The sequence below is a fragment of the Ascaphus truei genome, chromosome 14 (assembly GCF_040206685.1).
Source record: "Ascaphus truei isolate aAscTru1 chromosome 14, aAscTru1.hap1, whole genome shotgun sequence".
In the NCBI taxonomy this organism is placed as follows: Eukaryota; Metazoa; Chordata; class Amphibia; order Anura; family Ascaphidae; genus Ascaphus; species Ascaphus truei.
This window is the reverse complement of record NC_134496.1, coordinates 54,824,475-54,842,382: the sequence shown is the minus strand read 5'-3', so window position 1 is coordinate 54,842,382 and position 17,908 is coordinate 54,824,475. Positions and strand designations below refer to the sequence as shown.

The following is a 17,908-nucleotide window of genomic DNA, read 5'->3' as shown; positions in this document are numbered from 1 at the left end:
ACTCCTCACCTCCTGCTGCTCTCTCCTGCTCTGCTGCATACCATCTCCCCATACCTGTGTCAACCCAGGTAGGCATGGGGGAGGGGGAGATCGGAAGGGGACTGGGGGAGATGTGAGGGGGAGATATGAGGATGCTGAGAGGGATTGGGGGATATGTGAGGATGATGAGCGGGACTGGAGAGGATATGATGAGGGGGGGCTGGGGAGATCTGATGATGATGAGGGGGACTGGCGTAGATCTGATGATGGGGACTGGGGGAGATCTGATGATGATGGGGACTGGGGGAGATCTGATGATGATGAGGCGGACTGTGGGGGAGGAGCTGATGATGAGGGGGAGAAGCCGATTATGGTAATTTTTCACTATGAAAGGGCGGTAAGGTGAGAGAGAACCGGTTGCTAAAATGTCTGAATCCCACCACTGGATAAACCAAGTAAGATCAACAGTAGAAGGATGACGACATCTGATTGCGATTACTGGAGTCGGGGGGGATTTATTGTTCCCCTTATGAGCTAATGTTTCATTGGGATCTTTTGTTTGCCTTGATCTGGATCAATATAAATACAAATATACCGTAGGACGAGTGTCCCAGTTGAAAGTGAACTTGTTGGAAATGTGTCTGTTTTCAATCTCATCCACTATGTAACAAATGTATATTTCCTCACGCCGAACAGTTCTTTCAGTTTAGTAAACGTTGTCAGTAATTGGTTCACACGTATACCCGCCTTGCAGGGCCGATTCAAGTCACAGAATCTGATCTTGGAAATGTGCACCTATTTCTTTCCCATAAAAAGTTATTACAATATGCAGTCATAGCCAGGTTTAATGAATTTATTAAACTTTTACATTCCCTGCACTTTTTTGGTTGTATCAAACAGTAATGATTTACTATGTGATTTTATTCACGGTTTGTTCAAAATTGTGAATTGTTTTCATCTGCAATCTATAAATCTATAAATGAGCTTATGGTGCCTGAGGCACAGGGAGACAAAGTGACTTGCCCAAAGTCACAAGGAGCTGATACCGGGAATTGATCCCGTCTCCCGAGCTCCGCGCTCTGTGCCGTTATCAGTCAGCGCCTTTAATCCCTGAGACGCTCTTCATTATGATGCAGTTTGCTCCTCAAACATAAGCATAAAACAATTCTAAATATGTAACATTAAATCTTTCCTGAGACTCTTGTTAAAGGATTGGGATCTCAGGAATGGAAAACAACAAAAACCTGGGAAGTGGGAGCACCGTGTGAGAGAATATGTCCTGCAGTTCCAAAGAGTAACAAGAGAACACAAATGTGTTTTCCAAGGCAGTGAGGGTTAAATAAAATGACTAGCCTCATAAGTAAACTTTTGGCAAGTTTTCAGCACTTATACATTTACTGCTTTCGTACTGGTTTGGTTACCAAGACAAACTCGCAACAAAGAATAACACAGGGCCCATTACTGAGAACGGAGAAGCCACAATTTACTGGTAATCAGTATGTTAAAATAATCCAAACCTCATGCAAACACCTGGACAGCAGCAGAAGTGTATAACGCAACCAATGAGTAGCACTTATATCTGTGCGAAGTAGGAAGAGAACGTTTGGGGAACATTACGTGGGACAATGTGTCAAAAGACAAACATCCTGCAGTATATGAGTGCTTGAGTGATGTGAAGGACGCCGATATGATATTAATAAACATTGTCTCTTCATCCAAATGCATTTATAAAAAAATGAATAAATGTATACCTGTGATAAACGAAGTGTGCGTTTATATAAGTGACTGTGTGCTCCCCGCGTGGAGAGCGCTGTGGATGTTTCCCTAAGCATGATGTAGTGTTATCATCATTCAGTAACTAGTTAGTAATATTATGTTCATTTGCATGTCACAGGAAGACTCTGCAGTTCTCATGTGGAACCAGCTTAGAGAATGGCTGAGACATGTGGATGTCCGTTAAATGTTCTTCTCCGTCACCGTCTGACACCCGCTGACTAATGTACAATGAGCTCTTACACATTGTATCCTTGAGTAAGTCTGGTTTGGAACTGTACCTGTCTGTTCCTGCAGCAAAGGAATGTAGCATAGCGCCAGATGTATTAAGCAGTCGTACTATAAGGTACGGCAGCTCAACTCCAATCATCAAGACCCCCCAACAGGTCAAGTCGTAAGCCTATCCCTGCTTCAGCTAAGGTGGCTCAATCGAGAAGCTGGGATATCCTTAAAACCTGACCTGTTGGGGGGTTTGGAGACCCTTTGGTGCTGGAAGATCACCCATATTCTATTCGTCAGCAGAATATGTATTATACCTCACCGACCACAAGGTGGAGCCAGAGCATTGAGGATGCCCGGTCTGAGCAGTTATTTATTCAGCAAGCAATTTACAGACTGCGGCTAATTGTACATGGAAAACATTCACAGCCATTCAGATACAGGCAGGTACATTTCTCTCTCAGTTGGACGATCAAGTGACATTTCTGAGAAAAGCACAAGGACGTAATGTGCTCCGGAAAACATTCTAGGAGGATATTGTTCATTTAAAAATCAGGGAATCAGAATACAATTATTAGGCAGCAAAATAATTCCTTCTTATAGAGTCGCAGACTCCCCACTATACTCAGATACCCCAGAATTCATGCACAGATCTGTACACAGGGGGTTAAAAGGTTAGCATTACAAAATGTAAACCTAGTGATTTTGTTAAAGCCAGTCCTCCTTCCTGCTTCTTTCCTATTTTATCAGAATATTCTTAAAGATAAATGCTCGATCACTGAAAGACATTCTTTATATGTTAGACATTCATATATACACACACATACATATATACACACACACACACACACACACACACACACACACACACACACACACCAGTACATTGAATTAGCATTAAATGTCCGACTCCCTTTGCAACAAGTTAAATGTCTTTCAGTGATCGAGCATTTATATTCAAGAATATTCTGATAAAATAGAAAAGAAGCAGGAAGGAGGACTGGATATATATATATATATATATATATATATATATATATATATATATATATATATATATATATATATATATATATATATATATATATATATATATATATATATATATATATATATATATATATATATATATATATATATATATATATATATATATATATATATATATATATATATATATATATATATATATATATATATATATATATATACATACATACATCAGTATTAGGCAAGACCTTTTTTAGTTGGACTAACAATTTATGTCACAGGACAAGCTTTCGAGAGTTCTCTCTTCCTCAGGTCGGCAATACTAATTAACAAAGGAATCTATGGCTAAAACAGAGGTTAGGAAAGCAGGAAAAACAGATTTAGATAAGGAGGGTATACATACATACATACATACATACACATACATACATACATACATACATATACACACACAAACACACACAATTGAGTTAGTTGCCACCGGTAGCATTTACCTGCCCTCTGGCCGAGATGTACTAACCTCCATTAAATAAGGTCCGATTACATTGAGTAGTAACAGACGTTATTTCACCCGAGGTGAACGTATAAAGCCAATTATACACAAAAGCAATGGCAGCTATATATCTCAGTCGCATAGAATTAACACCATGTTAAATTAGCACTAGATTGTGTTAAGTAGGTTATAACTAGGTTGCCTTAACTTCAAATAAGCGTGCATTAAGCGAGTCGTATCACAAGATAACCTGTATTTCTGGGTCTGGATTGGGGTGAACGCCACCTTTATGTAAGACTTAAATAACTCATGGTTCATTTCCTGTGTTACCCCGGCGTCCGTTAGCGGACATGCTATATATGGGGAAACGCCTCTTCTGCATATTAACGTTCGATTCTTCCATTTGGTGGAAAGGTTTTCTGATTAAACCAACGTTGGTTTAGACTTACATTAGGTTAACGGGGCTCAGTGAATCCGAGTCTCTGTCGCACGGCGAGGAGCGGAGTATTTAAACCTGTGTATTTTTACATATCATTTATGGCCATCGTGTAAATCTCTGCATACAGTACTCTGTCCAGTCAGTGAGACATAGAGCTGAGCAGGGGTCAGCCACCGCACTGCTTCTCCCCACTAGAATCAATAACTTGATTAGAATGAAGAGGCGAGACTTGCTGTCGGCGGTTCATTGTAAGGAGCATTTCTTGCAGCTTGATTTGGATCCCTTCATGTTTAATATCTGGGTGCGCAGGATAAAGTCAGAGTTTCAGGATGAGAAGGGGAGCAAATGTTTGGCCGATTTACTTTTGTGGATTTTCTGAAAACATCAAGGACCCAGGGGGCTTGGTGGAGGTCACACCGGGACATCCTAAAAGGTGCAGGTCCCTCTACATTATTTGTTTTATCCTCCATTAACCCCCCCCCCCCCCGCCCCCCGCACCCCTTTTTTTTTTTTTTACATGGATTGGAAAGCAGCGGGGATTCCCAGAACAAAAACGTTCTATATTCAGGACCCCCCGGCCCCTGCTGAAGTTAGGGCAACTACTGTCCCCTCCCAAAGACACTAAACAGGGGTTTAAATCTCCTGACACACACAGGTGAAAAGTAGCGGCGGTGTCATGCGTTGTGGCTTCCTATTGACCCGCGTGATGCCCCTTTCTCAGTAAGCAGAGGGTCCTCGCCAGAGCCCATCCATTTCCAATAAGGGGGGCGGGGGAGTCTGGATGTACTGCTCCTTTAAGTGAATCGACCTTCAAAATAAACATGATTACAAGTGAACTTTAGGAAATAACTAACATATCTCAAGCTCTCTGAAAAAAGCAATCGCGCCAGGATTCAACCCTTTAACATTTCACTTCCTTTGCTTCACATTGTCCGACATGAATTCCCCTTCGTAGGAAAGGGTGTATTTTATTCTCTCTCCGTGCTGACAAAGTACATTGTGCTTTAAAGTATAGATGTAAATTGGTCTTTTTATTCCCCGGCTCCATATCACATACATATTTGTCTGTCATCTCTGCGGGGTCCCTCGGATGAGATTTGCGACTCAGCAGGTCTATATTTCAGACACACTGTAAATGGAAAAGATTCCAGCAAAACAATTACCCAGTCTACTGACCTTATTGAATGCTGTCTGCCCCAGTGTACAGAAGGTCTGATTTATGAGCTGTCAGACTTTCATCTCTGCATCTCACCTGAAGATGGAGAGTCCCTGGTCGCTGTCGATGTTCTCTGAGCATTATTATATTTTACAGATTCTCACACACACAATATACAGCAGCGAGTGAGAGATGAAAGAATATAGTCACCTGGGGGGCCATGTATCACTCTGATTGTTTGCAAAGTGTAATAATGTCATGTAGTCTGACAATTATTTAGCATCCTCTACTCTGGTGTCTGCATGAAATGCAATAAGTGTTTGGTACATTTCATGCAAGTTTTGGCGCTTGGCGCTGCACCGGGTGATAGCCAGCTCACACTGAAGGAAAACATTAGTATGTACCGCTAGCAGCATCATATTTGGGTCAATTTATTGTTCATCTAACTCCTAAAACTCTGTGCAACGACTCCAGATGTTTCACTTGACACTAGGCAACCTAAGCTGATGCAAAGCATATGGACACAAAAGTGGTGATGTATCAAAGTCACACCCAGATGTAGTAATGACTAAGAACACTGCACAACATTTATCAACGCGGAATGTCCCTGAGGAAGTAATCATTTGGAGTCCTTTTCCTTTTGCTGGGAAACTTGCATAGATAATACCTACTTAATTAAAGTGAAGAATAATGTATACAACACTCTTAGGGACTTTTTTTTGTCTTTACTAAGTGGAGCTATTGCATAACTCACCTTCCAGGGAACAGAGTGTAACGTGTCTGATGGAACAATATCGCTTAGTAAATATAACTCAATGTAAATTATGGAGCAATGTATTGTACCTGTTCCTCTTGGTACATCTCACCCATTTGTGGTCCATTTAGATGACATTTGAGGATCTCATGTTTAATGATACATGTGCATGAATATGAGACATTTATTAATGCTGCATATTGTGGGTTAGTGATAGTTTTAGAGTTAGTGGGGGTGAGAATTTCACAACAACACTCCCAAATCCCATCCATTGCCGTCTTTTCTCTGTATTTGACTCCATCCTCCCACCCTTCCTTCCCTTCTCCTCAAGCCTTTTCCAAACACTTTAAAGCCAAGGTGGATGCTATCCCCAAGGAGATTCTTTCTGCCCCTTCCCCCTCGCACCTTATCAGATCTCTTACTCCCCACTCGTACCCATACCCTCAATTCCTTCCTGGCCTCTGGCACTTTCCCCTTCTCCTTTAAGCATACGGTAGTCAAACATTCTAAAAAACAACCTAGACCCTACATGCCTTACTAACTACCGCCCCGTATCTGCTGTTTGCCTCCAAATGGCTAAAACACTAAAATGACTAATCCTACTCGATCTCTCTGCTTCCTTTGATACTGTTGATCACTCTCTTCTCCTTCATATTCTAAACTCTCTTGGTATCCACAGCAAAGCACTATCCTGGTTCTCTTCATACCTCTCCCACCGCACATTCTGTCTCTGTCGCTAACATGTCCCAGTCCCCTGTTGATCTGTCTGTTGGTGTGCCTCAGGGCTCTATTCTGGGACCTCTCCTTTTATTTGTTGTAAATTATTTATAATCCACATTTTTCTAACATGTAATATATACAAAACAACACAACTTAAACCATGGCAGGGTTTTTACACTTTTCACTCTGCGTTCTACAGTCAGCCATATTTAGACTTATTGTATAATATCGTATAAACTAATGTATACATTAGAGCACCGGATATACAATAACACATTAACTGACAGCATTGATACTAATAAAAACAAACATAAGACCAACAATATCACATAAATACATCTTAAATTAAATAATTATTCAAAGAAAAAATAAAATAAACTAGAACAAGTCAATCCCATAAATAGTAATCCGGGATATCCTTATTATTATCCCATAAATAGTAATCCGGGATATCCTTATTATTATCCCATAAATAGTAATCCGGGATATCCTTATTATTGCAGCTCGACCCCCTTATAACGCGGTGCTTGGGGTCCAAAGAATCACACCGCGTTATAAGTGGATCGCGTTAGAAATAATGTACAATTGTATGCATTGTACAATAAAGTATTTAAGATACCAATAATCGTGTTGTAAAGTATTCATAAATACGGAAATTGGGAGCCACGCTTGCATCGCGTTATAACGGGGTTGAGCTGTATCCTTATTATTATTATTATTCTCACTATGGCAAAGTGTCCGCTTTCCGACCCTCTCACGCTGTTCTATTAGCAGTAATCTCTGACCATGGCACCCGAAGGCGTCACATTGTGACCTCGTGTCACTGATTATCTGTGATAGTTGTTCCATTTCCATGCCCTCCCACACTCTCGGCTCCCATTGCCCCATAGTGGGGGCCTCCAGCTTTTCCCAGTTGGCAGCGATGGCGCATCTTGCTGCATTTAGCAGGTGTATTAATAGAGATTTCCTAATTCTGTGCCCTTGACCCCTTTTCTGTTTAGCAGTGTAATACTCGGGGCGTTGGGGATTCTGATCTTGGTAATATTAAAAATCTGCTGTAATATCATATCCCAAAACCGCTCTATAATGTTACACTCCCAGCAGATATGAAGCATTGTTCCCACCTCCTCACACCCTCTCCAGCACTGATTGGAAGTTCCTGGGTAGCACTCTTTCCGGTTTTGCGGTGTGTAATACCACCTGTACATTATCTTATATACATTTTCTACAATATTCGTTGATATCGAGGAAGAGCTGGCATTACTCCACACCTGTGTCCACTCGAGTGCAGAGTACTCCCTGCCCGGTTCTTTATCCCAGGCTAGTACAAACCCTGGTTTAGATTCAATATTAATTTCTAGTAATGCTCTATAGATGTATGATATATTGTGACAGCCTGCGCCCCACAAAACCAGCACTGTTTCAAAAGGACTCCCCACCCTTAATATATATATATATATATATATACAGGCATACCCCGCATTAACGTACGCAATGGGACCGGAGCATGTATGTAAAGCGAAAATGTACTTAAAGTGAAGCACTACCTTTTCCCACTTATCGATGCATGTACTGTTCTGCAATCGTCATATACGTGCATAACTGATGTAAATAACGCATCTGTAACAGGCTCTATAGTCTCACCGCTTGGGCACAGCTTCGGTACAGGTAGGGAGCCGGTATTGCTGTTCAGGACGTGCTGACAGGCGCATGCGTGAGCTGCCGTTTGCCTATTGGGCGACATGTACTTACTCGCGAGTGTACTTAAAGTGAGTGTCCTTAAACCGGGGTATGCCTGTATATATATATATTTTCTGTTCATATAATGTAAAATTTGTATATATTGCCATGTCTCCCGTTCTTTAAATTCGAACCGATACTGAAAGTGTTTCAAACATCTGGTCTTACCCATATCCATCAGATCTCCAGCCTAACTACACCCGCTTGACTCCATTTTTTTAATAATCCGGAGTCGAGCCCTGGGGGGAAATCAGGGTTCCCACATATTGGGGTTAGTGGGGATGGAAACGTGGAGATTCTCTCATCTTTAGAAGTTTCGTCCCAAGCACTTAGCGCTTCACCAATAGTGGGTGCTCGTACAGACCTCTAGGGTGATCTGTCTTCCTGAGCCATGGAGCCTTATTTGTATCTATTTCGTTGCAATAATTATTTTCAATTTCCACCCAGAGTTTATTTTTAGTTCAGTGAAACCGTTCAAAAAGGCCATTTACTTGTGTGGCGAGATAATAATGTTATTCCACCTTTTTAAATCGTTTTCTATTGTTTTTGCTAATGGAGTATAATTGGCCTGGAGCAGATCTTCTACTTTGGTGTTATATTTGTACCTATATATTTTAAACTCTTATTCTTCCACTCGAAAGGGAAGTTTTCTTTAACTTGGGCCGCCAGCCCTGCTGGAAGACTTACATCTAGAGCCTCCGTTTTTGTTAAATTGATTTTAAAATTAGATGCTAAATTATATCTTCCCAGAACATTCATTATATTTGGCAACGAAACCAGAGGGTTTGTTATTATCAGACGAACATCACCCGCATATAATGCGATCTTATGTTCTTTCTCACCTATATTTTATCTCCGCAATATCTGGATGATTCCTTATTGATTCTGCTAATGGCTACATTATTAGTGCAAAGATCAACGGGGACAGAGGGCATCCCTGCCTCGTACCATTAAGTATTTTAAATGAGTTCGACACCTGCAATCTACTGCTAAACTCTAATACATGCCCTTATTCTCTCCCGCCTGGATTACTGTAACATAAAGCTAACAGGCCTCCCAGCCTCACAACTTTCTCCCCTGCAATCTATCCAAAATTCTGCTGCTAGAACAATTTCACTTTCTTCCAAAAACAGCATTTTCTCATCTCCTCCTTAAATCCCTCTCCTGGCTTCCCATTAAATGTCTGATCACCCACAAAAGTTTTCTATTTCAATAGTCCAGACTCATGGTTACTCTTCCACACGCAGTCACTCCTACCAACCATTGTGTCCAAGCAGTGCCATCTCCTGCACTTATTCCCTCACCTGCTGTCTCTAAGTTTCCCAATACTACACTCTGATTGTAAGCTCTGCGGGGCAGGGATCTCCTTTCCTACTGTCTGACTTTGTTGCACTTATTGTATTATAATTCCATGTACTGTTTTTTGTCTCTCTTGTAAAGCACTGAATACACTGAGTGCTATGTAAATAAAGATACACTGTACATACAAGATTTTGGAGTAATATATTAAGTGTAGCTGGGCTGGAAATTATCGAGATGCTAAGCTGACTTATAATACAATGTTACTAAGAGCATAATATAGAAAAAAAGAACAATGTTCTAAATATCAGTGCTCAAGATCCACAAATCAATAATGGCAAGTGATGTATAACTGCTCAAAGTATTTAACTTGCTTGGAGGTGGACATGAATGCCTCAGTGAGTATCTGAAGATAAGAATAAGCTCAGAATGAGGGGGTATTGGTATAAAGTCCTGCGGTGGATACTAAACACAGTAACTGTATATGGACAGTCTGGTCCCATATTCCACATGAACGGACAACCTCCCCAGGGCATGACATCTATACAATCTTTTCCCAATGTCCAAAGGCTATGATGAGGGATGATAAAGATGTACTCGCGATCTGAAGCAGTCTGGTTCCGGAGCGTGCGTCACGCCGACAGCATCATGCGATAAATCCAATGGGTAAAAAAAGCGGAGCACAGCATGCTAAAAGATTGGGGCTACAAACCAAGAGCTAAATTAAAATCAACTTTAATTAGTCTGGTGACAACATGGAAAATGCAGGTCAGTCACTAACGCGTTTCGCGCTTTTTAAGAGAGAGTAAGAGCATATCTGGAGTAATGTTTTGCAGGTCTCTCCAGCACGAAAGAGTTTAGGATCGTGCTGCAGAGTGAGTCTGGTAATATTTTACCCTAAAGACCAGATAAAGTCCCGTACAAAGCGGCTCATCAAGGTAGTAACCCAGAGAAGAGGATCAGGGAGAATTTAAAGGCCAGCGTTTCGTGTCGTTTTATCTTCCTGACCTGCACAAAAATATTATCGTCAACGTTTTCAGTAATTCGATTCACCTGCTCTGAATAATCTTATTATAACAAATACCGTATATTCTGGGGATCTGGTACATTACATTAGGTCGATAAAGGTTGCAGCAACTGAAACATTACATTTCTTTGGTTAAATTAAACTGTTTTTGCAAGACTGCAGTTCCCTCATCTTTATTCCTTCCTGGATTATATTGGAGGACTGAAAGAATAAAACTATTACCGCCAAGTTGTTAATGTATACAAGGAATGTCAGAAATGATACTGCGATGGTCCACCCCGCACGCCAGCGGTGTAGTAACATAGGCAGAACATAAATTAAATAATGACTGGAATACAAATCTAGAAACACAATGAAAAAAAACACAAAATCAAAATGCTCCGAGGTTTTACAGTTACAAGGAAATGGGAAGATTATCTGCCTTCAGATTCGATGATCCACTGGCTCACCACCCGGCCGGAGTCAACAGGTCCAACTTGTAAGATTTATGGTCTCTCAATGATTAAAAAACTCCACTTTCTTCTCATTGGCCGGGCGGGACGCGCGCACGCATGTAAATAACTATAATGATGACCGATAAGTAACATCCCTGGCTGTGCTTTTCTTGATAAACTGAGAGCAGATCTAATAACATATCCTAATAGTTTATTCATTTGCATAACAAAAAGATTTACTGGGTGTAGTGAGAGTATTAATTAAATGGCCCAGCAGAAAGGATGCTTGTGAAGCAATAATTTTGCAGATTCTGCATCCCAGGGTAAGCCATAAAGAGATCTGAAATATTAACCCCTTCACGTAACAGCACCAAGTGTAAGGCTGAATGTGCACAGAGGATCTAATACAACCGTAAAGAAATGGACAACGAAAATAAACAGGCAAGAATATCTGCTTGTAAAGTACCTCCAAAAAGTACTGTGAATCTAACCCGTTTAGGACTGGACCTGCCACAACCACCAATGCAGCCTAGTCTTGCTTATGTATATGTTCTGAGAAGCAATGCTTTTCACATATGGGTGGCGGGTATAAAACACTTGGAGATTTGACTTTATGCTTTCATTAGAGCAAGTTGATAATCAGGATATCAAGAAAATTATTGAGAACTTGGATCTGAATGGAGTCAGACTAGACACAACCTACTCAAACTCCGAGGGCCGCCAACAGAAATCGTGGTGCCCAGGACAAACATTTAGCAGGCCCCCCTGTGTCAGCGGTATTGCGAGCCGCCCCCCCCCCCCATTTCACACCTCACAAGCCCCCTCTCTTCCCCTCCCTCTTCCCCCCCCTCTTCCCATGTATTTCTCTCCCTTCCGTCTCACCCCCTCTCAGTCTCCCACCAGCATGTATTTCTCTCCCCTGCTTCTCAATCTTAATCCCTATTTTCCTCACTCACCCCCTCTCTCCTCTTCCTCCGTCAATTACCCCACGATCACTCATTCCCTCCCCCCTCACACAATTCCCCCACAAGATATATACCAAAAAACTTCCCACCCCCAAATATATACAAATCAAATCCCCACCCCCCCAAATATATACAAATCAACCCCCCCCCAAATATATACAAATCAAATCCCCACCCCCCCAAATATATACAAATCAAACCCCCCCCCCCCAAATATATACAAATCAAATCCCCCCCCCCCAAATGCATACAAAAAACCCACCTACCCGATACATATAAAACAAAAATACATAACATCTCCGTGTAGAGAGCCCTGCTGCTGGCAAACAAATTGGCCATACATATGTGAAAAACAGAAAGTGAATCCCTCGCTTCTCCCATTGGGCCAACAATAAGTGGGGAAAAAAATATACATAGTGAAACCTAAGTCTGTAACACAAAGGAGACTTTTGGTTGCATCTTTTGATGAAATCATGACAAGCCTTCTAACCAACGTCACGGTAAGCCTCAATAGCAGGTCCCTATGCTAAATGCATACACATTCTAGTGAATTATGGCAAATATGCCCTGAAGGGGTCAATCAATAAAGCTTGTGACTTAATGCAGTTAAAAACTAGTATATACCAGTAAAGATACTCACATATAGACAAGTCTTATGACACTCACTACTTGTGAAGTGGAAAGTGAACTTGCGGGGACCTTACTTGGAGAATATATACCTTGAAGAGAGGGGCTACACACCTCCCACAAGCTGCTCAATAAGCAGTTACAGGTGGATTGGCTAAATGCATTAATCCCATACTAATAGTGATGCCCACAGGAAGCGTGCTGCTAGGGATTTAATTCGGCCCAACAAATATGTTTTCAGGGAGATGCATCCACAAAGATATGAAGACTTACTTCCATCTTGCCACCAGTACTCTTCATCACAGATATATGGACAAGTGGCTTGGACAACATGACGGTCAGTGGGATTCTTACTCTATGATTTATGTCAGAATTAGATGCAGATCCTGCTCCCAGATTAAGTGCTCTGTGTATCACTGGCCGCCCCCTTAAACTTTCCGCAGGTTTAACGGTCTCTGATAATGGCACCAACATTGTATGTGCCACTCCAACTTGATGACTATCAACACATACTAGATTTTGGGCACACCATCAACCTGATTTCTTAAAGATTACAGGACTGTACAGGAGAGGCCTGCAGGACCTGTGGTCAGTCATTCTGCTACAGCATGCAGAACAATGACCGGACTGTACAGGAGTAGCCTGAAGGACCTGTGGTCAGTCATTCTGCTACAGCATGCAGAACAATGACCGGACTGTACAGGAGTAGCCTGAAGGACCTGTGGTCAGTCATTCTGCAACAGCATGCAGAACAATGACCGGACTGTACAGGAGTAGCCTAAAGGACCTGTGGTCAGTCATTCTGCTATATCATACAGAACAATGACCGGACTGTACAGGAGTGGCCTGCAGGACCTGTGGTCAGTCATTCTGTTATATCATAAAGAACAATGACCGGACTGTACAGGAGTGGCCTGCAGGGCCTGTGGTCAGTCATTCTGCTACAGCATGCAGAACAATGACCGGACTGTAGAGGAGTGGCCTGCAGGGCCTGTGGTCAGTCATTCTGCTATATCATACAGAACAATGAATGTTGCAATTGATCCACGATTTGCCTTTATCTCAAGCAAGGAGCTTGTAACGAGGTGGAATTCAGCTTCCTACCTCCTGTACTAGTGCGGTTTCTGCAGCAGGAATAAGCAGCATCCAGCTACATGGCATGTCATAACATAGGGAAAAGGGGAACCGTTTCCATCACTATCCGTGGAGACGGACGGCCCGTGTGTACAGGATTAAATGGAATTGCAGAATCAGGTTTAGTGAGCAAACATGGTTTTCAGTATATAAAAGCCTCAGAGACAAGTGTGAGTTTCAGGCTGGTACAATTACTCCAGCAAAGAATCCTCCAGGGGAATTTGTGTGTCACATTCTCAACATCAATGGGAGCAAACTGCTTGCTCATGTTTATCCAGCACACACCAGAGACTTCCCAGCAGCTAGAACACATGCACATCCTCACTGTCTGATTAATTAACAGCGCTAATTCTTAATTATAAAAGCAATTTAAAAAAATATAAAAATACTTTATTATGTAAACAAAAACCCTGGTAAATGTAAAGAGTTCTGCTTTCTTGTGGGCCCTGCACTACATTATAATTAGTCCAGCAATTAACAGAGGGCCATTAAACTGCAGCAGAAATTGAATGTTTCAAAAGACGTCATTGAACAAACTCAGCAAAAATGTATGAAAAAAACTGTAATCAAAGTAAATGAAGAAAAGACTAAGAGACACATTATTACAATACCGGCACACACCAATCTCCAGATAAAAAAGATTTGGACATTAAAGCAATTCAAAAGGTACTAGAAGACCTTTATATGCATAAAGTGTTATACCCAAAGATTTGCCAAGCCCCACAAAACAGAGCGGCTCCAATCAACCAATCACAGTCTCAAATAACTCCAGCCAATCAACAGGACTCAACAAACCAATAACACGTCACAGCTGAAAAGCAGCTCCGTGAGTCAGCACCGCCATTTTTAAAGCACCCTTAAATAAATAGTATAAATACGTTACCAAAAAGTGTCTATTTTGTTGTGATTTACTTTTATTCAGCTTCTCTCCACAAATGACTAAAAAACTAAGTAATGTATTTAATAGCTACACATCACATAGAAATGTCATGTACAGTGAGACAAATGCTATTTCCAACCTAATAAATGAATAAATGATTTATAAGTATGGTATGTCCTAAAAAAGATATATATATCCTAAGATTTTGAATATCTGGGCCATGAGCTACTGCTATTCCCCAACGCCAAGATCCCTATCTCCAGATCCCATCAGGTTTTAAGGATATCCCTGTTTGTGCACAGGTGGCTCAATCATTGTAATTGAGCCACATGTGCTGAAACAGGGATATCTTGAAAATGTGACCTGTTGGGGGTTCTTGGGGACTGGAGCTGGGAACTTCAGCATTAGATTCACAAAGCAAAGATACAAACTTCCCTCCTTAATGAGTTTAGTCTTAAGCATATGGTAGGTACTCACTACACGCATTATGTGACTGGATCATAGTCATGTTTTTCTGTCTAGTTGGCGGAGCTGCACTTTTACCCCAGGCTGTTACTGTATAAGTGGCTGTATGTGCCGCTCTCCCACAGACAGGACAATGGGGCACTTCCTCTTATAGTGTGGCTGTACACCTGTGTAACACAAGCTGTATCTTGTTCTGTAAAGAGCTGGAAACGGTTTCATATACTAAAATAAAGAATAATAATAACAGTAACTGCAGCTCGTTTATTTTGCATTTGAAAGGTTATTATTGACCATTGTTTTATGTTACACTCCATGTCTGTGTACAGAACCTAAGACAGTACAACTCTGACTTGCACCATGTTGGTTTGCTTGAGATTAAATCTTTCTTCAAAGACCCCAATCAGCCAATGTGCCTATCACTTTTACCGTATTATTGACAGATTGTGTTATGTTGATAAGGTACTATTACATGTATGTTCTTTACAATTGTTAGAGGTTGGTAAGTGTGATCAGAGTGTTTATCATTTTATTAGACCTTACACTGTAACAGGTTGCAATGGAGGAAGTATCTTGGATAGCTGGATGTCAGCAGAGAAAACCCTGAATCATATCAAAGTCCACAGTGTACAACCAGGAATGCATTGTTTGGTTAGAAAATTATAAATTATATCCCACATCGTAGCCAAGCAGGCTTAGAGTAACATAATGTGCAAAAAGGAGAACACGAGATACAGCAACTCAACAACAAAGGGGTTTCCGCTCATTCTGCAACCATTCAAATATGAAGAACTTGTTCAAAATTCATCAGCATCATCATTTTTTTTAAAAGATTGTGTTGATTATTTTGAGTTCATTGTTCCGTATGGTACGGTTCCTGTCCAGTTCCTGACATGGTGAGATGGGGGCATGTTTGACCCTTGCCGTTCAGGGCTTTTTATTTCAGGCCCCACCCATCTGTCCAATAACTAAACTGTCTCACAACAGCAATAAATGTGGAAGTATTTTCGCATTATGCGACTTTTGTTAAAGAACATAGAAGTCACTGTTATTGTTGGATAAATCTGTATATTGCTGGAGAGTGAAAGCTGTAACTGGCGGTGTTGCTGGAGCCTGCTGGGTAATGCCATTTTGAACCCAATGCGTTTTATTTCCATAGGTGGCTGGTTTGCACAAACGTGTTTCCCACTTGGGCTTTGCACCTGCCCGGCACTTACTCCGGAGTCTATGCTCACTGTCACAGTATGTCACACAGCACTGGCACGCCTTGGCACCCTTCGGCCCATTTTTAGCTTTTTCTGTACCCGCTGCCATATTTTTATCTTTGGGATTGGCCTTTGACGACGGTGTGGCCATTGTGCCTTTTAACCGCCTCTTCTTCTTCTGGATCTGGTCCAGGCTGAGATCCGACTGGGAAGAACAGCTCTCGTTCCAGCTTGACCTAGTAGTTATAGTTAAACTGCGTAAGGGCAATGCCAATCTCAAAGCTTTCCAAAACTTGGAGCTATTTCGTCTGGAACTTTCTCCTTCCCACCGCACAAAGGGGATAGTCTCCTTGAGTTTGGAAATGGTGCTGTGTGTTCCTTGAAGGGATTTGTATTCCACAATGATAAGACTGGTGCAGATGGCATTCTGGCATACCATGCCTAGTTTAAACTCCAGCATGCTAATGCTTTTATCTGTCAGATAATCAGGGCTCAGGATAACAATCATTCTTCGACTTCTTTGAATGAAATCAAACACTGCTTCCATTGTATCTAGAGGGTGCAAAAGGAAGCATGGTGGGGAAAGATGAAATGAAATAGGGAGGCAGAGAGAAAAAAGTTAGGAAACCAAAGCAAATTCATGCCAGGCCTTCAAGCCCAAGGAAAGTTTCATTGTGACAGGTGGACTTGAAGTCAGGAGACAGAAATAAAATGATACTGTAAACTGCAAAGGTGAAAAAGGACAGATAAAAGTGACAAGTACAGAGATTTAATTACTGGGCTGTATTGTCCATTTCACCCCATTATTTACCCGGCAGCTGCAAGTACTGTAGTAGGGTGTGTATGATCTGTCCTGGAAAAAGATTAGTAACGAGTTTTATTCTCTATCCACCTCTCTACATTCGGTAGCATAAATACTATCACATGAAAAGGAATCTTAAGGACTCCAAAATAGACGCTCAAAAATAGAAGTGTTTAAATTTCAATGTACAGTTTAAAGTTCTAGTTAAAAAACGAATTACATACAGATATTAATACACATTATCAGAAGATAGAAGACTTTCCCCTTAATGTAAAATTTACCACCATCAGCATTAATTCACGCAAACGTTGTCACAGGTTATAACCTCAATCTAAACATGCCCGGAAAATGCTGCTCTTCTAATTAAGCGTGATCAACCAAGCACCAAAACGCGCCAGACAAAGTAATCACAAGCATAAGAGCTGGGAAATAATGAAGTGTACAACGCATCTTACTGCAATATTAGTTCACAGTTTGAATCTGAAATAGTTTCTCATGAATATTCCTGGAACGTTTAGAAGGTACACTCTGAAATCACTTTGCAAATATTAAGCACTTTTTAGTGACCTATCCTCCAGTGTACTACACAAAAATGGTTTTCATGATACACCACTTCACAAATTACATGATAACGCGATGCCCAGATGCTAGTAAACTTTGCTAAGGCTAATGGCTCCATAAAAGGATGGATGGAGGATATCCTTTGGGTGAATAAGGAAGTTAATGGAGTTTAAAGGTAAAAAAAAAAAACAGCTATGGAATATATAATTTTACAGTGTAGCACTAGTAAAGTGCAAGGTAGGGACATCA

At 41.1% G+C, this 17,908-nt stretch overlaps 1 protein-coding gene across 3 annotated transcripts in view; it reads right to left on the bottom strand.

The window, feature by feature from the left end:
- Positions 1-14,184: 14,184 nt before the first annotated feature.
- Positions 14,185-17,908, bottom strand: part of IL1RAP (interleukin 1 receptor accessory protein) — a 106,131-nt gene continuing 102,407 nt past the window's right edge. The window contains exon 10 of one of the 3 annotated variants that reach the window (XM_075571041.1): positions 14,185-16,848. In XM_075571041.1, the coding sequence (XP_075427156.1) occupies positions 16,118-16,848 (731 nt within the window). In that variant the 3' untranslated portion in view covers positions 14,185-16,117. The remainder of the gene's footprint in view (positions 16,849-17,908) is intronic. The other 2 variants (XM_075571040.1, XM_075571038.1) reach the window with 2 other exon arrangements.